A 26,232-nucleotide genomic window follows, 5' to 3' on the forward strand; every position below is an offset into this window, starting at 1 on the left:
AAGGGGCTATAGAGTACCAACGTCTGGCCTCCACATGCATGTGAAGCCTACACTCATACACAGAGAAGATAGGTCGGTAGGAAGAGAGGTAGATAGGCAGGCAGACAGGCAGGCAGACAGACAGACAGACAGACACACACACACACACACATATGTACATACAAAGAAAGAGTTTGATTCCTGGACTCCCTAGGAAGTTGCTTTTGTTTGTTTGTTTGTTTTTTATCTGCTTGCACACATTTTCTGTTTCTAGGCAGAGAGTATTTACTAGATTATCAAAACCCCAACTAAATTTGTGTTGTTTGTACAAAAACAAAGCCTGAAAAATATTGTTAGGCTGTTACTATTTTATTTCTAGCAGTCTAGTTGCTAGCATCTTAAGGCCGACCATAGAAATACACTGTTTCTGGGACGATGAAGAGAGACAAATAAATGGATTAATTCAGGGTGCCGAGAAGATGCTGCATGTTCGTGTACCAGGTCATCGGTGGAGCAGAACTCTTCTGCACAACTCAGCAAAACAAGCTTCACACATGCCACCAGAGTGTGCTAGGAGCTCTTCGATACGGTATTGGTTATTAAATAGTTCTGCAAGATGAAAGTTCTTATTAGGAGGAGGCAGAACTTGGCATTGTCTTCCTGTAACAAAGACTTTATTTTTGGGTGTTACCTTCCCGCCTAACATCTCATTTTCTTTGCAGGGTCCTGTGGGCACTGACATCCAACGTACTCATGCCCATTTCCTGTAATGGACAGACTTGATGCTAATGTGAGGTATGCTGCCTTTCTGGATCCTTTGTGCTGCTGGACGTGGGAGTTTATGACAGACAGCCTCTGCAAATCTGTCGTAGTGGAATTGTGAAGCTGAAATGGATTTTTTTTTCTTTTAGCTATTGCATGTAGAACCATAAGTGTGGTATACTGCTTGATTATTAGTGCTTAATTCTGATGCTTAAATGACAAAAACCCAACTGTTAATGTTTCTATCTGTATGGGCCATAGATCCATCCCACTTAAAGATGCATATTCATTTCTGCAATAAGAAAAGTTATTATGCATTTGAACAGAAGTAATGTGGCTGAAGATTATCTATCTGTATCTAAACTTCAGATGTAAATCCAAGTAGTTTTCCCTAAAAGGTCCTAGTTGGTCTGTTTTCAGCCAGAAATCAGATCATAGTCAGGGGATACCAGATGTCCGTGTAGTGTGTGGAGTTATATTAACTTGCATAGTTGTTGTTCTTGCAATTTTCTGTAAACCTTGGGGATGGGATGTGTTACTTAGAAGGTTGCTCTGATTTATTTGGCCTTACCAAACAGTGCAAAGAAAGTTTTGTTTAAGAAAGTTTAAATAGTTTGCCTTTGTAGTCCTTAAGGCGGAGGATTATCCACTGGTAACTGTAGTTGGAAGACATCCTAAAGTCACCTGCCCTATGCGATCACAGGAGACATTTTTTTTTCCACTTGAGACCAGTGGGAAAGTATGTTCTAGGTATTAATCATGGGTCTTGTACATCTGGGTTGACATAGAACAATCTATGATAGCTGGCTTGAGAGGAGCGCTAGCTTGGTCTGACTTGAGTGGCAAAATTGTGCTGTCATCCCACCAGACAATCCCTGAAGGACAGAATGTGCCTCACAGTATGGTGCAGAATCCCTGGCATGCGATGGGTTTTGAATAAAGAGTAGTTGGTCAGGTAGTCATCAGTGTACAGTGCATATTCAAATAGCATTGCATTCTAATACACTAGATCTAAAACAGCATTATTTATCAATAAAATATTTTACACTCTTAATAGAAGACGTTGTAGATTTTGTTACTTACTCAGTAGTAAATAACTTGGTGCAGTTGTAACACGCCACCACATTGATTTGAAGACCCACTGGCATGTGCTTTACTTTCCTCTCAAAGCTTGTGAGATTATTTATGCAGAGAAAACACGGTGGAATCCAGAGACCCTCGGCTTTCCTTTTGTTAACCAGAAAACCGAAAGTGAGCAATTCTGATGGTTACAACATTGCAAAACGGCCTTTAAGTTCTAAACACTGGATCAAATGGGGTCAGCTGGTTAAAGTGCACCTCTGGGGGTGATCATTCAGACATTATGATCCCTTCTATTGCTACCTTTTAGACATTTATTTATAGCAGTGTTAGCTTTCAATGGTGGAATGCGATTCGATTACGCGAGCATTAGCTGTTCTCCTGGGATACTGTGGAAAAATGGTGTGGGATTCAAGATGATATCATACCCCACAGTTGTCTGTGGACCATTCTGTCAGTCCGTTTTCTAACTGGATTCTATCAACATATGTTCCTCCTTACCCACTCCTCCTCTCTACCCACAATATTAGTAACAGGCAAATGTCATGGACTTTCTATTCATTTCCTTCTCAGTACAGCCTCTGAGTGTCCGCAACAACAACAAAAAAGGATATATATTGGCTCACATTTGCCAAACTGTGATGCATTTGTCATAAGTAGGTCACAACAAATTTAGGTGGTATATCAATAACTTTTTATTATCATGGGGAGTAATATTATTTTATCATTTATCAAGTGAAATAAATTTCCTTTTTATATAAATATAGTCAGATTTGAAAGTGAGTTCATGTAAAGAAAAATGAAATCCAGAAATACATATTAATAAGTTAATAGAAGAAGTCACAATGGTTCTGTACTAATGATGATGTTCAAGAATATTCTAGGTGTACCTAGATAGAGTAAATTTTTACCATTTTGAGAAAAGAGACTAGAGGGTCTTCTTTTCAGTTGCTGTCTTCATATGGACTAGGTTCTTTGTTCAAGAGAGGTTCTTTTAATTTCTCTGTAGTCAGAGGATAACCAATAAGGGAAGAAAGAAAGTCAGAAGACAAAGAACGTTAGGAGAGGATGTGGCTTGGCTTGGCTAAGAAGGGACTTAACAACCAATGGTCTAGCAGCTATAACGGACATTAAGATTAGTTATATATGGTAGTGAACATGTATATACTCACTAATGTGTCACACATGCACGCACACATACACACACACACACACACACACACACACACACACACACACACACACACCACAGTGCTGACCTCTCCCAGGACATAGTATTTCAATGACATTTAACTTGCTGTAGATTGGGTATTGAACATTTGCACTGTTGGATGCAGGAAATCGTTATGAGCTATAATGTTGATTTGTATCACTATATTTAAGACTTAAGCAATCCTAGGAACTATAAATCATCTCTGTTCATTTATGCTCAGGGTCATAAACTTTTCTATCTTCTACTATCCTTTAACTATTTTGTCAGTGAGTACGTGGGGTCTGTGTGTGTGTGTGTGTGTGTGTGTGTGTGTGTGTGTGTGTGTGTATGTGTGTGTATGTGTGTGTATGTGGGGTATGTGTGTGTGCGTGTGTCTGTGTGTGTGTCTGTGTGTGTGTGTATGTGGGGTGTGTGTGTGTTTAAAGAGATAGCTAACATGACATTTCTGTCTGGGTAAAGATAGAAATATGATTTGAGAAAAGAGAATGAAAATTTAGTAATGGACACCCAGAAGAAAAAGAATAGTGTGAGACAATAAACATATTGGGGTAAACTTCAGAAATAATTTTTCACTTTGATGGGCTGTAAGATTGATGAACTCTAATCAACTCTCCCAAAACATGAAGAGAAAAAAACAAATCTTTGATTAAATTTCGAGCTATAATAAAATGTCTTATAGAGTTTGTCAAAACATATTGACAATTTCAGCTTTTGTTTATGTATCTTCATTGAATTTGCTTCTATGGCTTGGTCCTTGCTATTATCTATCTGCCAGGGTTCCTGGGTAGACGCAGCAGGAGCCAATCCTGGCAAACATAATCAGAGGTAATTTGGAACCAGCTATTGTGAAACTTCAAAAGTTAAGACCAAAATGTTAGAGGGCCACATTTAAAAATGAACAAAAATGCCAGGAATGGTAGAAGAATCCTGATAGTGAGGTACACAGTGGGTCACGTTCTCCGTGCAGTATAAGAAGAATAAGAAAGGAAACAGTGGACCTTGTTTATTGAGCTACAAACTGCAATGCAAACACTTTCCACAACACCAAGAGCAAGGATGGTAGGGATGCCCAAGTCATGATGAAGCATCATAGCGAATCTGGACCAATTTGGAAAGTGAGCTCAGATAAGTTCTTTCTATAATAACCAGTGTCTCGCAAATTTCACAGTGAGCTGACAGGCTGACAGATTCTTTTAAACAATCTGACACCCACAGAATTCCAGGGGTTTTGCCCCATCTTTTGGGAGCTCTGGAGTAGACCATTTTGTTCTTTTCTGGGGAGGATCAGAGGAAAAGGAAGCGGTTGTCTAGTTTGCAGTGGCTGCTCTTCCCAGATCTTCTTATTGTTAGGGAGAGTAAGGCACTGGTTCTCTCTTCTCTGTAAGGCAGAGAAGCTACACAATGTGTCTGTAAAGGCTTGCTCCTTCACCTCAGAGACAGCCTGATGTAGACTTTTCCAAACCTATTTTGTTCTTAAACGCTTCAACCTCCCTTCTAGCCCACTGACCAGAGTTAGGGGAAAAGAAGGTTAATAGAAAAAGGGAAATTGTGGGCCTACTTAGAAGTAGTTCTTTGGGGCAATTACACTCTTCATTGACAGGATACCAGAGTCCAGTTCAAGAGCAAACACCAACCACAAATTTGTAGCTATAGCACATCCAGCAGAAACAGCAAGGTGCCGCTAGAATTGGCACAAGTCAGTGGAAGTGGCCAGAATCGGCTGGACCACCATGAGAAATTCTTTGGAGTATTCCTTTCTATGAAGGGAAGACCAACAAAGGCCAGCAAAGACCAACAAAGTGTTGCGTGCTGTAGAAATGTAAGAGCATCCTCCCACTGTTTATGGGATTCTATTTATATTTTTTTCTAAAAATATAAATCATGCACCCTCTCAAGTTTCTGCTTTCATCAAAGCATCACATGACCTCTCACGAGACAGCGTCCAGAAAAATATCACGTGACACAACTGAGTTGTTAAAGAAACCCGGAAATCTCCACTTCAGCCTGAACTTACTGTTTGTATAACTGCATACACTTCCACTGGTATATGGTCTTCCTTGGCTCAGGTCACCCTGAAAGAAAGCCACATCTGTATTCCTTTCTTCCTTGTTGCTTATTACAGCCAAAGGGTGTCTGCTTCTGATGACTTTTTCCTGTGGATGTTTAGTTCTAGAAAGTACAGGGTTCAGGGCAGCATTGAGCAGGTAGGAGACATCCTTAAGATAATGACCTCACATTTTGCTTAAGAGCAGCCTTCCTGTGTATTTAGCTTTTGTCTTGGTAGTTTCTTGCCACCCTGGATTCATCTTCTTGCCTGCTGGGCTCTCAAAAGTTCCCTCTCTGCTGCCCCTGAAGCCTCTGCTGTTACTTCCTTCTTCGATAAGAGCATCCTCATTTGGGATTCTGTTTCTTCTCTGCAAAATGGCTCTGTGTTCTCTTATTAATGTTTCATATCAGCAGGCAACAAAGCATCTTATACAGTTAAAAATAATAAATCGTACCAATCCCCTTCTTTTGCTATGGTTCTAAAAATCTGAGAGCCCAACCTTACACTCAGTAAAAGCAAGGCTGAGTAGGTGTCCAGGCTCGGATGTATATTTATTTTATCTCCCAACTCCTTTGAGTCTCTGGCTTCATTTGCTTTCTTGATAATGCATCCATTCCTGATTTTAAAAAATGCATCTATTCATAAGCTGATTTAAAAAAAATGAGAAAGACCAAAAGTTGAACACTTTAGAAATAAAGTAAAACATAATCTAGATATAAAAACATGTCTTGCTGTATACAACATGTGACATTAATTAACAACTGTCACAGAGGTAAGTGGCGAGTTTGAATTAGTTGTTCAGTTGCCGTAATGTTCTGGTGTGCTCACTTATAATTCGTCACTTCAAGACATTGGTTTAGGGATTAGTGTAACTATAGAAATCTATTGGAATTATTCAAATTTACAAGAGGAGAAAGGGTAACAATTGTTTCTGTAGAGATGCTGGCTTGGGGCTAGATTATTAGCACTGGTGACACTACATTTTAGATTTGACAAAAATCTGGGGACAAAGTAGAATTTTTAATGCTATTTCGGGATCTTGAAGTAACTCACAGATATAAATTGTCCTCCCTAGAGACTTAGCAATATGGAATCAATTTGGAACTAGGGTTAATTTGTGTTTGTAACCTGGCAATTGGAGTTGGGAACAGGTGCAGTCTAAAGGCTGGGAAATGTTTTACAGTCCTCAGATGCTGAAATTGTGACATCCATTAGCATAGAAGGAGAAAGTGAGTGGGTCTGGTTTCAAAGGAGTTATTTTGATGTTGCATTAGAGATGTAAATGGTAATCATACTCAACTTTACAGCCCAGCTGACGAAGTGGTGATTTTCCCATTAATACTTTTGACTAGATCAGGGACACAGTGGATTCAAGCTGAAACGCACCTTGCATTGAATAGCTTTGTGCTTAATAGGGTTCTAGGGGTCCTCAAGCAAGACATGTCACAGGTTACCAGCAGGGCAATAACGTGCACGCCAGTTTGTTGGTTTTAGCCTTCAGTCAGCACATCTGTATATAGACGGAGCATTATAGAGTTTCACACGCTTCTACTTCAGCACCACACCCAGCAGAGGACCACAACAGCAGGAGCCGTGTGGTTCACGGAAACAGCCCACGTATGGGTTCAAGTCTTGCCATTCCCGGTGACCGGGTGCATGATCCTAGATGGATTGTTTAGTTTCTTGAACCATCAGTTTGGACATTTAAAACTGTAGCTGCTGAATAGCCAGTTGCTTTATGCCTGTCAGGGTGTACCTTAATTCTGACGAAACAACATTGTTTTAAACTTCATCAGTTCTCATACATGTCTACGTACTGACATCATTACCTTCCTCCCTTTGCTTCCTCTACTTTTCTTCAATTATCATTGTTATGTACTTATGAATAAATACAGAAATATACCTGACTGAGTCTATTTAGTGTTCTTTATAGGTATATAATTTTAAGGTTGACTACTTGGTACCCAGGTAACCAAGTAGAGGGCTTATCCCTCTCTCAGTAGTCATTAACTGCCTATGGCTCTTATCCAGGAGTGGGGCTTTGTGAGATTTTCTCCATCCACGTTGACACATCAATTGGTGTCATTATTTGAGTCTTGATTAGGCAGCCGTGTTGTTCAGATTTCATAGGTGCAGCTTTCTTGTCATATAAAAAAGACACAGTGTCGCAACAGACATCTGGCTCTCTTGCTCTTAAAATCCTTTACTTCCTTTTCCATGATGTTCTTTGAGTCTGAGGCACGAGGGTATGTTGCAGGTAAGAATCACATCTCTTCAAATCACCACTCACAATCATCCTTCTGCTCTGCCTTTCACTCAACTGCACAACTGGCTCCTGGTCTCTTGGTGTCTTACCCATCCCAAGATGTGTTTGAAAGAACCTGCCAGCTCTTGTCAATATTTAGTTGGAATTCCGTATTGCAGTAAGATGTTTCTAGATGGTTTCTTATGACCTTCCATTAAATCAGTAGATACAAAGAGCTTGGGGAGGGAGAGGCAACGCCTAATTTTTTCCAAAACTTTTATGGTATCTATATTATCCTCATCTACTACCCAGTAAAACTCATCTCTGTACACAATAGGGTTAAAGTATGGTCTGCATCAAATGGTTTTGTTATGTTACAGATAGGTTAGGCTGTCCTCCTTTGCAAGAATGAGGTATTATGAGATTCAAGAAGCATATAACTTAAAATATCACACCGTGTCTCACCAAACATCATCGGTCAATGCTATTATACCTTTGCACGTAATGATCATAGACATATATTTATTGTAAGATAATAAAATATTGTGAATGAATAATGAAAAAGGAAATTATAACTAAGCTTGTCTAGTCATTGCATATGCTGTCCACACATACCAAACTGTCATGCAGTATAATTAAAAAGCAACAACTTTACATACATACACACATGTGGTTTACCCAAGACTAAAATCCAATTATTTTCTTCCTAAAGCACTGCTTACTTCAGATTACCTATAATTATTAAAAGACAGACTATCTTCTAATGTCTGAATAAATTTAGATTAAAACGTTATATAACCATAGCTAAATCTAAAAAGAAAGGGTCCCAGATAATAAAAGCAAAATATAAAATCATTTGCCCTTGATGCTTTGAACATTTGATAACGAACAGCTTGTTGTGATTTAGTCATACTGTGAAGCAGGTGACTTGTATAAACTCACTTCTGAAAATACCGGAAGGTCTTTATTAATAGATATCACATTATTATACACCATGTACCTCAGTCTGAAAGGAATCTTCATTTTCATCAAAGTCACATTCCTAAAAGGAGCAAAGTCAGTATGTTCACATATCTTTGCTTGATGATGAACAAGTATATGTCTAGATGTATAAAGTCATTGTGAAATTTTATTGCATTTGTGTTTGTGTGTGTATATGTGTGCATGTGTGTGTGTGTATACACGTGCACGTGCATGTGCCTGTGTGTGTGTGCATGTGTCCATGGCAATGTGTTTAGATCATAGGACAACTTGTAGGAGTTGTCCTACATGGGTTCCAGGGATTGAACTCAGTCTATAATCTTTAGAGCTTCCCAGTTTGCCAATGTTATGCTGGGGAAGGTCCGCCATTTGGCATTTTATATTTGAATCCAAAACCAAAAGCCTAGTAGATATGTTGGCTTTTGGAGTTTCACAAAGTGATTAAAACGCTCTTGGGGACTGGGGGCAGCTTTTCGGAATAGTTTTGGTTCCCTCTTGTTTGAAAGAAGTCATTTTGAACTGTTCCCTTAAGGTTCTCCACAGCATGCAGGTGGCCAGAGGGTCTAATCTGCTGGCCTGCCTGGTGGATTAACTTCACCACTTCATAGGAAACAGTAGTCAGCACTACCTATCTCTAAGTTTATGGATATAAATTATAATGTATGTTTTCACCTCCATACTCAGTTCTGTTTGATATTTAACAAGTAGGGTTTTGTTCAGTTTAAGGCTTTTCTTTTTTTAAAGTAAGGAGCTGGAACAGGTTTCCTAATAAATGCCTGGTAAGTGATTAGCAGTCTATCAGGCCTTTTAAGGTAGGTTCTATTTGCATTTCTAAAGAACCTGAGAAGGAGCCTTCCCCTTTCTCATCTGCCCACTCTCCTGCTCTCTAGCTTATAAGGCCTTATGCATTTCAGTGCCTGTGAAAACTTTTTATACAAAGTTCTCATCTTTGATTGCTCCGCTATTGTTCCGTCGCGCATAATAGATACAGGTGTGTAGTTATTGTAAGCCCTCCGAGTGCTCTCTCTGTGAAAACCGAGACTGAGTGTGTGAAAGGATATATAAAATCATAGTGATTTTTACTGCACTTGTTAACTATTCTCTTTCCTTCTTTATCTGAGAGATAGAGAGAGAGAGAGAAAGAGAGAGAGAGAGAGAGAGAGAGAGAGAGAGAGAGAGAGAGAGAGAGAGAGAGCCCTCAGGTATGCCACGACCACATTTGCAGGTCAGAGGACAGTTTAGAGGAAGAGGTCTTTCCTTAGGTCATGGGGGACCCAGGGATTGATCTCAGGTCATCAGGCTTGGTGGCAAGTGCTCTTACCCACTGAACTATAGTATTGTTAGCTGTAAATGAGGGTACAGTGACGCTACCTAACTAGACCACTCCATGGGTAGAAAGAAAGATTTACTGAGGATCAAACTTCTAAGGCTGCCCTTACCCCAGGTGCTGTCAGCAGAGAGAGGAGAAAAACGAAGAGGAAGAAAGCAAGTGTGTATGTCAGGAGAATGGTGTCCTTGAGCTGATACAGGTTGTTTAGATTGACTGGAACTAGAGACCCTTGGCCAGGGGAGTTGACCTTTGACACAGATTAGGGGACAGAAGTGTCTGATGAACAGAGACTACTTGACGAGATCTGCTTTTCTAGTAAACAGCAATTGTTAGGATATTGGAGTCAACTGAGATGGAGAAACTGATGACACATTTGGTTAAAAAAAAAATCTGATAGAGACTTGAATTGTATTGGTGTGGATGCCAGGAGTAAATGTTTCCAGCAAGGTTCAGATTACACAAGCTATGTGATGACTTGTGTGGAATAAAATTCATTCCTAAAGGGGTTGATGGTCTTTCCAGCTACTGGAAGATGAATGCAGTTCTCCAGGTACTGAGAGCAGGAGTCGGTCCTTTAATGGAGCCTGAGGTTTCAGGGACCTTTCCTGCTCTATCTTGCAACGACTATGGATGTTTTTGTTTTTTGTTTTTTGTTTGTTTGTTTTTTTTGTAATTATGGGTACACATAAAAGTTAGGATCCTGACCCTTTGATAGCTACTAACCCATTACGAATGCTTATCAGAGCAGATAACTTACAGCACGTTGATAAGTAATGCCAGAATTACAGAAATTTTCATTTCCACTTTCCGTAAATAATTATTTCATAAACATGAAGACTATCATGTTAAAAATTGTACAAGTACTTGGTAAATAAAAAGCACAGTGAGTCATAGATAAGCTACCATAACTAAGGGCTTAAAAATCTTAATTTCTGCTCTTGTTCGCTTCTCTGCTCTCTTTCCCTCTGTCCCTGTCCCTTCTCTCCCCAGGCCTCCCACCTCCCCTCCTTGTTTGTTCCTTTATTTGAAACAGGACTTAACACTGTGTCCCAGGCTAGCCTGAAAACGGTAGCAAACCTTTGGCTTCAGCCTCTTTACTCCAAGACAGTTACATTCTGTGCTGATATTGTAGATGGGTCGGATCGGTTAGTTTGAGAAAGAGGAATGGCAGTTAATCTGTCCTGCTTACCTGCTTTTTTAGGGTAACTCAGCCCACTTCTCAGAAATGTGCACAGGTGTGGGTAAGAGCAGAAAAAAGAAGGTTTAATCTACTTCAGAGGGGAGAAATATCATTTCTAAGGGGCTCGCTCTCTGTTCATGTTTTCAGAGCTGAAGCTATTTGCTGTTGGATAACTAGTTGGTCTACTCTTTCTGGGGAGGACTATCCCTCCCCCCAACCCATCTCAGCAGCATTCCTTAGTTACCTGCGATCCTTTGTCTAGGGTTAAAGCCTTGTTACCCACCCAGCTTCACATCAGCATTTCTCTTTGCATCTTCCTTTTTCAGCTCCTGTTTAGGCTGAAATATTGGTTAGACTTCAAGATTGTAGCTTCTCACATTTCTAGGAGACACAATCTCACAGCCAACTTCCTATTCCTTGGGCTCCTACAACCTTTCTGCACCCTCTTTTGCAAGGATCCACAAACTTTAAACACACACACACACACACACACACACACACACACACACACACAGCCCAATTGAAAAAGTAGCCACAAATTTAAAAGAGAGCAAGCAGATAAGAGTTCCTGGAAGGGGAAAATAATGTAATTACATTATCTAAAATATGAGTTGGTATTTACGAAGACAAGCCTCACTTTTATTGTTGCTGGAACACTGGCACTGCTAAGTAAGAGTAGGGAAGTGAAAAGTTATTTAATATATCTCATGTAGTCAAAAAAAATCTAAGCACTTAGTCATATTTTTAAATATCTGCAATTCATATTTGATTAATTTTGACATGCTTCTATCCAATTATGTTGAATTGATGAGATTTTACTCTGTGGGGGGAAAAAGTAGTAACCTTTTTAGAAAAGCTTAATTTAGCTCCGTTTTCCCCCCTAAAATTACATAACCTTAACTCTGCCACTTGCCTTTCACTCTTCCTGTCTCTGCTTAGTTAACGCTTTGTCATCTCATTTCTGACTCTGCTGACTACATCCGTCTCTATCCACGGTTCCTCTAGCAGTCTGATGACTGGTTATCTTCCTTCTATGGCTACCCCCCAGCTCATGCTCAGTATGAACTCACTTGTCACCAACGGACTCCCCAGAACTCTGTGTAAGCTCCCGATACCAGTTGTAATTGTCAAAGTTGTTTGTAGTTATTCAACGTGTTCTTCTACTGCCGAACTTCATGTGCCCAGTAGTAAGAACCACGCCTGGCATCATAAACCCAGAAGGAGACAGTGCCTGGCATGGTAGAATGTAAAAGGCTTTCATTTTACCTCTCAACTCTTTAGGCAATGTCTCATTATCAAAGCCTCATGAGAGAAAAATCTGTGCCTACAGGCTGATGGCTACCACCACCATGCACACACTGAATGTCCATGCAACCATGGATTCTAAAGCTCAAGAACTGAATGTGGTGGGAGCATGAACAGAGCACGAGTTCTCAGGTTGAAACTGAAATGCCTCTCCCGTAGAACTATTAATCGGCATTGGAACCTCTGGTGACAAGGTGACTATGCCCTTTCCTTTTAGCCCTTTGTGGGATTGATTCCTTTGCCTGGGCTACCACCTCACCCCTACTTCTGCCATTACTCACAAGAACTGAGCACATAATAGACCATGATCTGTGTTAATCTTTCACAAGTGTTTTCTCGTTATTTTGTAGGACAACAATGTGAGGAAAAAATGCTCTCACTTACTTGTATTTTATGGAGGCATACAAAATGACTAGGTTTGAATACAGAGCCCAGACCTCTAAATACCATGCTATGACATAATGCTATTGTATTTATAGATACTTGCACTATCCCAAGCCCTGAAACCACCACTACTCATTTTGCTTCAACAATTGCTACTACTACTATAACTACTCATCTTATTAGGTCTTGTTCTCTAGTATCACGACGATGAGTTACTAAATCTTTGCTTTGGCTATCGTGCTAAGCGAGACCTTCACAGACAATATCTTGTTTCCCTGGGCTAGCAACACAAATAGCCCACGTTGAGGAGGAATGCCTATGACATACAAAGTGATAGCATGGCCACAATGTGTTATGGTTAAAGGGAAAGTTTTTATTGTAGCTCTGTGAGAGAGAACAGCCTGAGGCATCTAGAAGAGTCTAGAGCAGAGAGAGACATGAGTAGACTGAACTTGGCCAGAAGACCAGATCTGAGCATGAGAGAAGCAGGAACAGAGTAGAAAGAGAATAGAAGAGTAGAGAGAAGGGGGGAGGTAGGACACACACACACACACACACACACACACACACACACACAGTACTACAAAGGGAGTTAAGCAGAGCCAAAATAGCAGGGTTATAAGGACAATGAGTAATTGAGGAGATAAGCCCATGAGTTAGAAGGGTGTAGGGTAGGGAAGGAAGTGCAATGAGTTAGTATGGACTTTGAAGTATGTAGAAGCATAGGATATTGAGGGAGCCTAGATGCCAGCATCACCTTGGTATGCTAATAAACACCATGGATTTTAGTCATCTGTTCCTTATACTTTTTGGAATTTGGGGAAATGGAATTTCCTTTGGACCTGACACATCTCAGACAGGACAGGCAGTTGCCTGTGACTCATGACCTCCTGAGGAGACTCGCCCTGTAAATAGCTTGTTTCTCTTTGACTGGTTCATATTCCAGGAGTTGTCCCTCACTTTTGATCAGAAGTCTTTGTAGATCTCAAACTCAGGACAAATGATTAACAGAAGTGCCGATTATATCAAAGGTGACAATACTGGTTGCCAGGTTCTGTCAGCATCCCTCAGTCCCTACCTGTTATAGAGTCCTCCTGGCTTGCATATGCCAACCCCTACCCAGAGCTCTCCAGCCAAGGGGCTGGGCTGCCCTCCTCCTAGCTGCTCTTCCTTATACAATCTAACCATTTTGGTTATGTAGTCCTTTTTGGCCCTTTTGGTCTCTGGGCCTGTCTCTTGGCCTTGGCTGCCTGTCTAGGTCAGCAGCTCCTCTCTTGCTCTCTCTCCCCTTCTCTCCTCTCATGACCTGGTTCAGTATAGCCAGGTACACTCTGGACTCTCCCAGATCTCTCTGTCTCTGCCCCTTTCTGTACTCTTCCTCTTACCCTACCTCCTCCACTATACCTAGGGGCAGTCATGTCCTCCTTCTTCTTCTCCTTCTCCTTCTCCTTCTCCTCTCTCTCTCTCTCTCTCTCTCTCTCTCTCTCCCTCCCTCCCTCCCTCCCTCCCTCCCTCCCTCTCCCTCTCTTCATCCAATCTGCTAGCTGCTATTCTTATGTCTTCTTTTTGCATCCTCAGAGATATGTGCAATCAGCCAGAGATCTAGACTGTTAGTCCAGGAACACCCTTAAGAAATTCTCAAGTTGATCAGGCTTGAGAATAACAGATTGGGTTTTTTCTCTTAAATTGATTTCATAGCCCAGATAATTGGGTAAATTAGATTTAATAATCAACTAAATCTAGATTAATTGACATCTTTGTGAAGCAAAGCAGTAATAATGATATTGTGTCAAGTTATGTAATGTCTCACTGGCTGGCCTTTATTTTGTAGACTAAGATCCCTGATTTTTTTTTTTACCCTTCTGCTCTTTTTCTGTGATATTCTTAAACAGACTAGGTTTTGTTTGGGCATGGTGCACTCACCTTTAATCTCAGCACTTGGGAGGCAGAGACAGGCAGCTCTCCATCACTTCAAGGCCAGCCTGGTTTGCATAGCAAGTTCCTGGTCAACCAGACCTCTGCAGTGAGACCCTGTTCCAAAACAACACCAACCAAAAGCACCGTAGGTTTTGTTAGTCCTACTGTTGCCCCTGTCTTTTCCCACAATGGCCACTCTCTGTGTTCTTACGCAAGTTTCAGTTACTAGTTTTCTATAGGGGCTGGCTGGGTTTAAGACAAGCTCAAGTGTTGCCAGGATAGTTCAATAGGATAGAAGTGCTAGTGTGATCATGATGACCTGAGTTCAGTTCTCTGATCCCATGGTTGAAGGACAGAACTGACTCCTGAAATTGTATCTGAGCTCCACACACTGGGATGCACACCCAACATTCTCCCACACATATGTCATCCACACATATGTGCATGCGATAATAATCCTCCTTCCCCCCTCTTTTCTTTTCATTCTTTTTTCTTTCTTTCTTTCTTTCTTTCTTTCTTTCTTTCTTTCTTTCTTTCTTTCTTTCTTTCTTTCTTTCTTTCCTCCTTCCTTCCTTCCTTTCCTTCCCTTCCTTCCTTTCCTTCCTTCCTTCCTTCCTTCCTTCCTTTTTTCCTTCCTTCTCTCCCTCCCTCCTGCCTCCCCCTCTCTCTCTTTCAAGAAGCTCAAATTCTTTTGTAACTAAAAGCTTTTAGTATGTAAAAGCCAGAGTCATTCCATTCTCAGGATGCTTCTGAAATGGACAGCTGGTTTAAGGATGACTGGTGCTCTGCTCTGTGGCCTTTTCCCACCTTGGTGTCTTTCTCTTCTCATCTGTCTGCATTGTGTTTGCCATCCTGTATCCCCTTGCCTGTTTCTCTGTGGTCTCTTGCTTTTCTTCTCTGCCCAACATTCCTTCTCTCACTAACATTTGTGACCCATATTTTTTTTTTCTTCTCCTTAAACTTACTTATCTCCTAGTCCCAACTTCCTGGTGAACATGCTTATTTTGCTTTACAATACCTTTCTTTAGAAATCCACAATCTGATTGTGGCTTAAAATGAAGCATAAACTAATGGTTTGGTGAATAATGAACTTTCATGTTAATAATTTATGCCTTTGGTAGTTCGAAGTTTACAACATTTTGTGACAATGCACCGTTTTCTTTTTTTCTTCTTTTTATTTTATTTATTTACATTTCAAATGTTATCCCCTTCCCAATTTCCCCTCCACAAACCCCGTATTCTGTTCCCCTCCCCCTGACTCTAAGAAGGTGCTCCCCTAACTGCCCACCCATTCCTGCCTCAGCGCCAGTATTCCCCTATCCTGGCTCATCAAGCCTCCACAGGACTAAGGGCTCCCCTCCCAGTCTGGTAAAAAGGAAAGTGGTTTTTTTCTTTCACCTATTTTTTTTCTTTTGCTTGAAAAGTCACACAAAACTAAGATGAGAATGCAGACATTCTGATGTTTGATCCGGTGTTACCTTAGGCATGTGTCAGTAAATGAATGTAGGGTAGCATTAGTGTCAGCATGATGTCAGAGATGTCATGAGATGTGCACTCTATTTAGAGAGGCATCCTGGTTTGATGATATTTGTTCTTGGTAGGAATCTATGCAAAGCCTAATTGCAGCTTGGTAAAGTTTCTGGGATTTGAAGTTAATTTATTCCCTAGGATAGCATTGATTAGGGGAAAGGCTACAGCATAATACAGTGCTATTATAATTTGCAGTTAATAATAACCATGTCAGAAAATGATAATATTCACCACATTAAAAGGTAATTTTCAAAGGGTAAAAACTTTTTAATTATTGATACAATATATTTCTGTTTAATTTTTTAAAAGGATTTCCTCACAATGTTAGACTTGTCTACAATCCTTAGGTTGGAAGGAATAATGCCTGAAGCAACTGGGTTGGGAGAAATTACTATGAGAGAGAATAATGAATCTAGCATACATTTGGATACTAGAAGCTGGAACACAAATTGACATCTGGGTCTTGGGATCCATGCAGAAACTAAGAGCATGAACCTGGGATACAGTCCAGGACAGTGGCAAGAACGAGTTGATGGTGAATGTTACCAACCACTCAACATGAAGTATTCAATTGACCTTTGCATTTCCTTATTACAGATGGACCAGACCTCCAAGGCAGCTCCTAATAGTGATAATCATGCCGCATGGACAAGGGAACTGGGAATTTCAGAGTGAACTCAGATCATCAGAGAAGGCTCCACAACAAATTGCTCCCTGAGGCATAGGAAACATGGGTTATTTACCTATGGAGCTTTTAAGTATTTATGGTTCTCTCAAGATAAACTGAATTCTAAGTAGGTTAAGCAACTGTGGGAATTTATCAGCTCACCTCCTTGAAAGTTCACACTTACAGTTTGCTGGACCCGGATCTAAAGCCAGGGCATTAGAATTACTCTTCCCTCGCTTCCTATCATTTGCTTAGGGAAGGGCTGCCCATTTAATAACATCTTGAACTTCTCAACTTATATGTTAACTACCTTCTAATGCAGAGAAACTACATGTCTTTCCACTAGTTCGATAAAGCCCCAGAATGAATCTCTTAGGAACAGATTGTGCACACATAGTCATGTCTAAACCCATGTAGTTCGTATGATATTTCCATTTGAATTTCACAGACTTATGAAATGTATTAGCTAGGTAAAACCATTGCCAAATGAGGCTGAAGTGAAGAGAATGGATTTAGCTCCATTTTGATCACGTGGGATAAAATCATAACTCCTCTGAGGAAAATGGAATTATTTTACCAAATTAAGAGGAAGCATGAATGCTTCATAGTCTAAAGCAGTGTTTCTCAACCTATGGGTTGTGTCCCCTTTGGGTATCAAATTACATTTTCACAGAGCTCACCTAAGACCATCAGAAAACACAGGTCTACATTATGATTCATAACAGTAGGAAAAGTACAATGATGAGGTAGCAACAAAAATAATTTTATGGCTTGGAGTCCCCACAAGAAGAACTGTATTGAAGAGTTCACAGCATTAGGAAGGTTGAGGACCACTGGTCTAAAGTACCTAATACGGGCCCCATATCCTTACACAGGAACTAGCTTAAATAGTCAATATGCTTTTGAACTTTTTTGACAGTCAATTCTGAAGAAAATTCTTTCTTCTCTTAAGATTTGCATTAGATCATTCCGAGTAATTGATGTGATAGGTTACTACAGAGACCGAGTTAAGAGTCTGAAGCAGCAGCTTGGCACACTAAGCAGGTGCCAACAGAGGAGGGCTAGGTAGATTCCCACGGAACTGTCAAGGCTAGAAGAATCAGGTGGTGCTTATGATTTCCAAAGAGCAGACCTCCAAAGAAGAGAGCAGAAAGACTGGGGTACACTTGTGTTGCTTGTCAGCTGATAACAGCGATCTCCTATCCCGAACACCTTTGCTCGTTTCCCTTCAAGTGTGCATGAACAGCCTTGAAATCTCAACTGTGGGTAAAAGCTTATACTAGAATCACTCCCTCAGTTGATTGGTTTTTTGATGGTAGGAAATGGAAACCACAAAGTTCAAATATGCTTTTGAATTTCAAAGAACTTACTAACAAGCACTAATGACTATTTCTGGTTTAAACAAACGATTAGAGTTGACAGCAGAAATGTAAATTTCACTGTAACAGGAGATTCTGCTAATCCTCCTCTATTTGTGGATATTATTCTGACACATACAGATATGGTTGTGTGCATATATGGTAAGTTAGTGTTCATGTGAAGAGGCGGCCGGTGACTTTTTTTTCTAAGTGACTGTATATTCCTGAGTGGGTGTAGTTGTGTGAACATGGCAGCTGTTGAGTCTTGATGTAGTTTTTGTTCTGCTGGTCAAAAGCCAGACTCTGTGTGATGGGAGGAAATGGGCTCAGTCAAGTCTTCCTGAGCACTGTAATATCACTAACGCCTGGAGAGAACAAGACTTTGTGGAATAACTAACTGTTCAGCAGGAATATAAAGAGACCACACAGATGCGAACCACAAATGAAATTTTAAATGGCCTAGCAACTATACTAAAAGATAAGTAAAAGACAGTTGAAAATAATTTTAATGATTTATAACACGGAACTCCAGACTTCCAGAATATTATTCATGCATGTGATATCACATGTCAATATAATTATTAATGCAGTTAACATTTTCAGTGACTTAGTTTTCAAAATGTAGGGTTTTCCATTTCTGGCAGAGCGGACCTCAGACTAGTCACATTTACATGTTCAATCCACTACAAGTGGCAAGGGGGGGGCATATTGGAGAGTGTAGTTGTGAAGTCTAGGTCCCAGGGCCAGAAAATTGCCAAGTAGACTATTAACCCTCTTCCAAATCATCATCCTGACTCCAGCACTACTGAGAACACTGCCAATCCAGCACTTTCCTTTTGGTCCTATTATGTCTCCAAGATTTTTAACAAAAATATTTTTATTTATTGTTCCTGGGTGCATACATGGGAGCATGTTTGCCACGGCAGCTGTGTGGATGTCAGAGGACAATATTTAGGAGCCTAGGATGGGATGCTCATTGCCAGGCACACACAGCAAGCATTTTTATATCCACCGAGCCATATTGATCTCAGTGACCCTTCCCACATTTCCAAGTGTCTGAGACAGCCTCTGCCAACTGAGCAATTACTCCATGAGTAACTTCAAACCACTTTGCCAGCACAGACAGTTTGCCTCTGAAAAATCTCCAATACTCCCCCCACTATCTATACCTGCTGATCTGTCCCTGAGCCTGGTACAAGGCCTTATCTTGTCTCGAGTGACTATAAGCCCACAAAGACAGAGCCCCCTCCTGTTTTTTATCCCTTTGTAGTATACACTGGCATACCTAGCTTATTATATTCACTTTATCTGTTGTTTTTCTTCCACACTGGCTATTTCTAGTAGGTATTTTTAGCATGAGACAATCAAAAAGATGTTTTTTACATCCTTTTAAATGTTATCAGTTACCTCATTGCAGACTAATCAGACTGTTTTTCCAAACTCTATTTTTTTTTTTGACCTGATATGGTTCATGCTTTTCTGTTTTCTTTTTGTGACTCTGTTAAGTGACAACTCATTTCCTTTTTTCTTTTGAAATCTTCCTACAACTTCTACAGTCTTGGCTAGACCAGACAGACCACACAAAGAAATGTAGGGAACTCTCTCCTCTGTAATTGTTTAGTTTTGGGTTGGGGCTGGGGCTGTGTGAGCTCCTGCTGACCTGCTTTCCTTAGCCTCAATGCAGAATCTTACTGATAGTCCTGTGCTATTTGTGCCTAACATGTGTCATTCTTCGAATGACAATGTAGATGGTTATAAAGCTCAGGTTCATTGTTGATATGAAGGGTGCTCTTCAATTAAGCAGGAGGCTGAGATTGTGGTCATCCCAGAGGAAAATGAAGGTAAACCCAAAGCAACGAAGGTATGTACAAGAGCAGTGAGGGATGGTGTAGCACCTTGGACTAGCAGTAGCTGGGAGCTATCATCACACCTCAACCCCCACATTCAAGTCTCTTACGCTGTGAATGTATGAGTGGAAAGAATTGTTTTATGTGTGGTCTGCTTGTAGAGGTTTTCGGGGTCTAAGAAATTTAGTAGAGGAACACAGCTACTCTCAACCTGTGTCCCTTAGAAAAGAGATGGAGAAATGCTTTTACTTGCTGATGCTTCTTGCTGAATAAATCCGGATACTGGATGGAGGGAAAGAACTCCGAGTGATAAGGTTCATACACCAAGCTGAGATGGAGAAGAAAAGAGTGATTGAAGAACATGGAGCTCAGAGGCTAATGGAAGAGAGAGGTGGCTTTGATTGCCCAGTTGATTTGCTCTGGGAAATGAAATACCCTTTACTTTGGGGCTCCTGTGTTTGTTTGGGGTGGGAAACATTGTTCGGAGGCTTCAGTGTTGGCATATTCTCTATGCCTGTCCCCATCTTAAGAACCTGATTAGTCACTCATGATTCATTCATGTGGATCAACACGAACTAGATTGAAGGCATTCCTTTTCTTTTATAGTTATTTATGTGTACAGGTATATGTACCAACACATGGAAACATATGTATATGTGAATATATGTGTACATGTGGGCTTGTGTGCACATATGTGTTTGCATATGCGGAGACCAGAGGTTGATAGCCTGTGTTTTTGCCTATTGCTTTCTATCTTTTAAAAAAATACTTTTATTATTTGAGAATTCATTAAAATGAATTTTCATTATATTCATTCCTTATCTACTGATATTTTTCCTTCCAACGTAATTTTGTAATCTCTTTCTTCTTTACTTTAAACACAAAAATTTAAATCTGATTCATGCTACAACTCTTCTTTGATGTAAGGTCTGTTGTAGAGTATGGTTGACCTATTGGGAATCACACTTTCAAAGAACTCCCTCTGCCTCTGCAAGGAACTATCAAATGCTAATAGCTCCCCAGTAAGGAGTAGGGTTATATGTCTACTTTCATCCCCTATGATGAAATTTTGTTTGAAGTCTATTTTGTTGGATATTAGAATAGATATGCCTGCTTGTTTCTAATTCCATTGCTTCTAACAACTCTTTCCATCCTTTTAGCCTAAAATAGTGTCCATCATTGATGGTGAGGCGTGTTTCTTGACAGCAACAGAAGTTGGATCCTGTTTACTAATCCTGTCAGTTGCTCTGTGTGTTTTTTATTAGAGTATTGCAACTATTAATTTTGAGCTATTGTTGAAAATTTTCTAAAATTTCAATTATTTTGTTGTGGTGGTATTCTTTCTTCTATCTCCTTTTTTAAACTGTTCTGGGAGTGTATTTTTTTTTCTCTTGGGTTGTTTTATTTTTCTTTCGTCAAAACAAAGTATTACTTCTGGTATCTATAAAGCTGTTTTAATGAGTGCATTCTTTTGAATATGCTTGGCCCAGGCAGTGGCACCATTAGGAGGTATGGCCTTGTTGGAGGAAGTGTGTCACTGTGGGGGTGGGCTTTGAGAGCTTCCTCCTAGCTTCCTGAGGATGCCAGTCTTCTCTTTGCCTTCCAATTAAATATTGTCTTTTATAAGAGTTGCCTTGATCATGGTATCTGTTAACTGCAGTAAAACCCTACCTAAGACAATGGCATACATTCCTTAACTCTGTTTTTATCATGGATAATTTATTTTCTTCTTATGGCTGATAGTTTTGCTGGGTATAGTAGTCTGTGCTGGCATCAGTAATCTTCCAGAATTTATAAAGCATCAGTCTAAGCCTTTCAGCTTTCAAACTCCCCCTGGAAAACTCATCTGCTCTTCTGATAGGCTGGCTTTTATTTTTGAGTTAATCCTTTTGTCTTACCATTTTCAGTCTTCTTTCTTTGTTCTCTATACTTCATGCTTTGTGACTTATGTGATGTGGGGAGTTTATTTTCTGGTCCTGTCTATTTGATTTTCTTTATACCTTTTGCCCCTTAATAGTTATCTTTCCTTGGATTTGGGACATTTTCCTCTATGATTTTGTTGAAAATATTTTCTGTACCTTTGACCTGTGGATCTTCTCTTTCTTCTATAAATATCATTCACAGGTTTGGTCTTTTTATGGTGTCCCAGGGTTCCTATATGTTTTATTCTTATATTTTTGGCTTTTGTGGGATTTGCTTGTTTGTCTCTAGTTTTGAATTTTTGTTGACTAATTCATCTTTTTCCCCTACCTTTTACTTCAAGACCTTATAGTGTCTCTTGTACTTGAGCCAATCTATTGGCAAGGCTTTCCTCTAAGCTTTTTTGTCTTATGCAAGTTTTCCACTTTGTATATTATTTAAATTTGACATTTATTGGATACTCCATATTTTTTCAAATTTCTATTTTCATATCAAATTGCTTTTTAGTTTCATTCACCTGTTGTATTTTCATAATCTTAATTCTGGCATTTCTTCATATCCTTTTTGAGGTCATTGGACATATAATAGTTATTTTGAAGTAACCATCTTGTATATCAGCTAAGTTGCTTTTCTTACAGAATATGTTTATGAGAATGCTAATTTCTGGTGGAGATAGATTGTCTTGGTTGTTCATGCTGTTTGTATTTTTGCAACAAGACAGAAAATGAGTAGAATTAGCTCATTGCTAGAGTTTTTTTGGTTTGGATATCAAATCACACCTTTCTTATGTGGGTATTTGGATCTTTGCTGTTTCCCCAACTTGTCAGATTGTGAACCAACTGAATAGTGTTTCATTTTCATTCTTCTCTGTGTTGATGTGTGAATATATGTCGGAAGTATTCTCAACTCAATTGAAGAGTAGGTGCAACTTCTGGCCAAGAGTAAATTTTTGTAGGCTTCTACTGCCTATGTTCATAAGTCTATGGAAGTCTTACTGGGTCCTGCAGATAGTCCTTTGGTCGTAAAGGCTGGGACCACAGTGCCTGCCCATAGATGGTATTCCATTGGGAAAGGGCACAGGATGCTGCATCATTCTCATGTGGAAGCCAGACTAGGCCTCCTAGTTTCAATGTTATAGGACACAATATGGGCTAAAGCAGTGTGATTGGTGGGGGTGGGTGTCAGGCTGGGAGAAAAGACTGGGTCTGGGTACCTTACTAGATATTCTGAGTCTGCCTTCCTCATGTCTCAGAATATCATATCAGTCAGAGAAGCTTACAGATTGGGGTGTAGACTGACTAGGTCAAGGGTTTCTACCAGGAATTCTGTGTAAGACTCTACAGAGTTGCAGATCTTTGTGTTTCTCCACCTTTCAAAAAAGCAGGAAATCTTTCAGTGAACCCACAGATCACTAATTAGCTAAATTGACTGCACAATGTATTCCAGAAAACTTTATTTCCCTCTCATATATTTGAGATACAAGCGAACACCAACATGCCTGGATTTACATGGCTGCTAGGAATCCAAACACACTTGTGTAACATGTTAACTGATCCATCTCTATAGCCCTTTCTTGAGATTATGGAAGCCTTGAGAAGAAGGTAGTAGCCATTTAATCACATTTGGGGGAGAATCTGCCCCAAAATTAAGCTAATAAGGGGACAGAGTTGCTGTGAGGTAGAGGGAAAGAAGCCAGGTACCACTGAACTTATCTGATGCTATGGCTGCATGCAGCTATTCACTCCTACTGGAGCCTTTACCAGTGTTGCCAAACATTAGCTTCTGTTTAAGTCACTTCAATTTGGGATTTGTAACATTTGAAACCCGAGTCTAGTTAGAGTTGTTACAGTAAAAGGCCAGACGAGAGATTTAAATTAAGGTAATATTAGTATCAATGAAAAGGGAACGAACAATTAGTTGAACTGGGAAATTAATAATGCTAGCTAGCTATGGTTAGCTTCAGAGGAAGACATAGTAAGATTAATAGAATTACCTTGCCATAGATGACTTACCCTGTTATTCATTTTTCCAAGTTTTATGGTAATAGATAATCATGACATTGACTATCATTAAACTTATAAAGCAAGCTACAACTATACATACAGGTAATAAAATGGAAGGATAGGCTTATGTATATGCATACAATCTGGAATACTATGTGTAGAAATATTTATACTGCTTGTCACTGATAAGTGAGATCATGGGTGTTGCCATTCATACATCCATCTATATTCTACAAATTCTGTTTAGTGGCAATGTATTATTAAAACAGTCTAAATAAAGACATAGCATAGTCAACAGTGCTGTATTTTTCCTTCCTAGTGACTGAAGACAGCAAGTATTAACCATAACAGGAGACAGAAAATTCTCCTGGAATTAATCACCTGGGTGGATGTCACAGTAGAGGAGTAGGGAGAAAGCCCGCCTCCTGGGATCAGACAGGAGGCCATAAAGAATCCCAGGCTTGGAGAATACAGTCTGAACTAGGAAAATTGATGTCCTCTCCTTTATTTTCCTCTCTTGAGATGATGATTATTGTTATAATAGACTGTGTTAACTTCTCATTGAGGAGAATTAAATAAAATTTCTAGAAAAAAGATGAATGCCAGAAAGGTTTAAAATGAAAGATTTTCCTTTTCTCGGGCAAATTCAGATGTATATGTGTCCAAGAGTACTCACCCCTGTGGTTATGAAGACAGCTCTCGATAGCTGCTTGTATAATACAGCTGACCAGAATCCATTCATTGTGCTGGTACATGGCTCTTGTTGCTTAGCAACGGAAATAGAATTGCTATGTGTGTTTCTCAATAGCTGTAAAGTCCTGTTCTTTATTTTCTATATACAAAAAATAAACAGAAAAAAAAAGAAGAGGAAAAGACCATAAGAATCACAGTGAAAAATAGATCCAACTGGCCTTCTAGATGCAAAGTACAGGATTTGTAGCTTTCCCTAGGGAAACAATTGTCAGAATAGTTTTTCCCCTCAGCGAGGAATTGATTGACAAGTGGAAGTTCCAGGTCAACATTTGACTGAGCAGTCTGGAAGAATGTTGTTTCCAGGAATGTAAGCATTTCGTCAGCAAGTGTCCCTCTATGTGCTCATGATGAAGAGAAGTCTCATTTTATCTTGACTATTTCAACTATTTGTTTGAAGGATGTTTTATTAAGATTGATCTTAGACCCTCTGACTCCATTTTCACCTTCATGCAACTCACAATTTGATTTTTTTTGCTTTATTTTGTTTTCTTTCAAGACAGGGTTTTTCTGTATGGCCCTGGCTATCAAGGAACTTGCTCTGTAGCCCAGACTGGCCTCAAACTTAGAGATCCATCTATCTTTGCCTACCAGTGCTGGTATTAATGGAGTATGCCACCGCCACCTAGCACAATCTACAACTTGTGTTTTCAGATTCTTTAAGGATGGTGAATTCTGACAGTTTCCTTATGCCAGAACTATATGGATGGGTTTCTAAGAGTAACAACGTGAGTGAATTACCATATAGTCAAAAATCACCCTAAAAGGTTGCTGAAACTTGGGATACATAGTCTATGCAAATGAAAGCAAAGATACATACTCTCTCTCTCTCTTTCTCTCTCTCTCTCTCTCACTCCATTGTTTTAGTGTCAGAACAAATTCCTCTTTTCCTTTCTTGAGAGCTGTTTGCAACAAATGGCTAGTGCTTGGAGGATATATGTTGTTTGAAATTTTTAATACATGACTCTTTGATTTACAACAGAAGTCCCAATGTCTATATCCAGTGATGGCAATAGAACTGGAAGAAGACACAGTAGATATCAGATTTTGTCTCATCCTTATCTGGGAACCTGAGACCCTCAATGAATAGTGAACAGAATTACCTGCAGCATGACATCCTCCTCTCGTGGGGTCAGTTAATTAGTTTACAATGCACTGCTCTGATAAAGATCTTGCTCTCTCCAGCATCTTACTGATTTTTAGGCCAGGAGAGTGCCCTGCTTTTATCAGTCAATAAATCAGTCAATAGACAATTTACTCATTGCTATCCCATTTCTTCAGCACAGAACTGAAACACTGCATGCTTGAACTGAATCTTAAGTGATGTGGACACACTCCCTACATGACACATGACTCCACGATACGATGTACATTTCGAGTAGCTGCAGTGTGCCATTTCCTATGAGTATTCCAGTTCTAGTGTGTTCCTTCATTCCCCTTAAGTTGCATTTTCTTGCTACTTACTTCTGCTAAGGGCAGTCTTCCCTATCTCATCACATGACTGTCATATTACCTCTAACATCCCTCAGGTTAGCTATCACTTTCCAAGAGAAAGCCTGAGCTAACTGTATTTACTCTGGCATGTTTCTTAAATATTTTCCTGATACCTGTCATTTTAGTACTTATGAGATTTTATTGTAGGTTGCTTTTTTCTGCAAAGCATTATGATACTTACTTTACCCAGTTTCTTAATATAGTATTCACTCAGCAAATATTAATTTGGTGACTGCTGAT

The 26,232-nt window shown here is 39.8% G+C and overlaps 1 protein-coding gene and 1 long non-coding RNA gene across 17 annotated transcripts in view; one reads left to right on the forward strand and one right to left on the reverse strand.

The window, feature by feature from the left end:
- Window positions 1-26,232, forward strand: part of Htr4 (5-hydroxytryptamine receptor 4) — a 185,314-nt gene that overhangs the window by 16,573 nt on the left and 142,509 nt on the right. For all 16 annotated transcript variants that reach the window (XR_015642115.1, XR_015642113.1, XR_015642114.1 and 13 more), the window contains 1 exon segment: window positions 702-774. Coding sequence is in view for 10 of the 16 variants with exons in the window: in NM_012853.2 (NP_036985.2) it covers window positions 749-774 (26 nt within the window). In the remaining 6 variants the exon portion in view is untranslated.
- Window positions 328-24,487, reverse strand: LOC108348797 (uncharacterized). Its single transcript, XR_015642594.1, has 3 exons — window positions 24,425-24,487; window positions 1,825-1,968; window positions 328-588 (listed from the first exon to the last, which is right to left on the reverse strand). It is a non-coding gene; the product is annotated as an uncharacterized LOC108348797 (long non-coding RNA).

The sequence above is a fragment of the Rattus norvegicus genome, chromosome 18, assembly GCF_021556685.1.
Source record: "Rattus norvegicus strain SHRSP/BbbUtx chromosome 18, alternate assembly SHRSP_T2T, whole genome shotgun sequence".
NCBI classification, from domain to species: domain Eukaryota; kingdom Metazoa; phylum Chordata; class Mammalia; order Rodentia; family Muridae; genus Rattus; species Rattus norvegicus.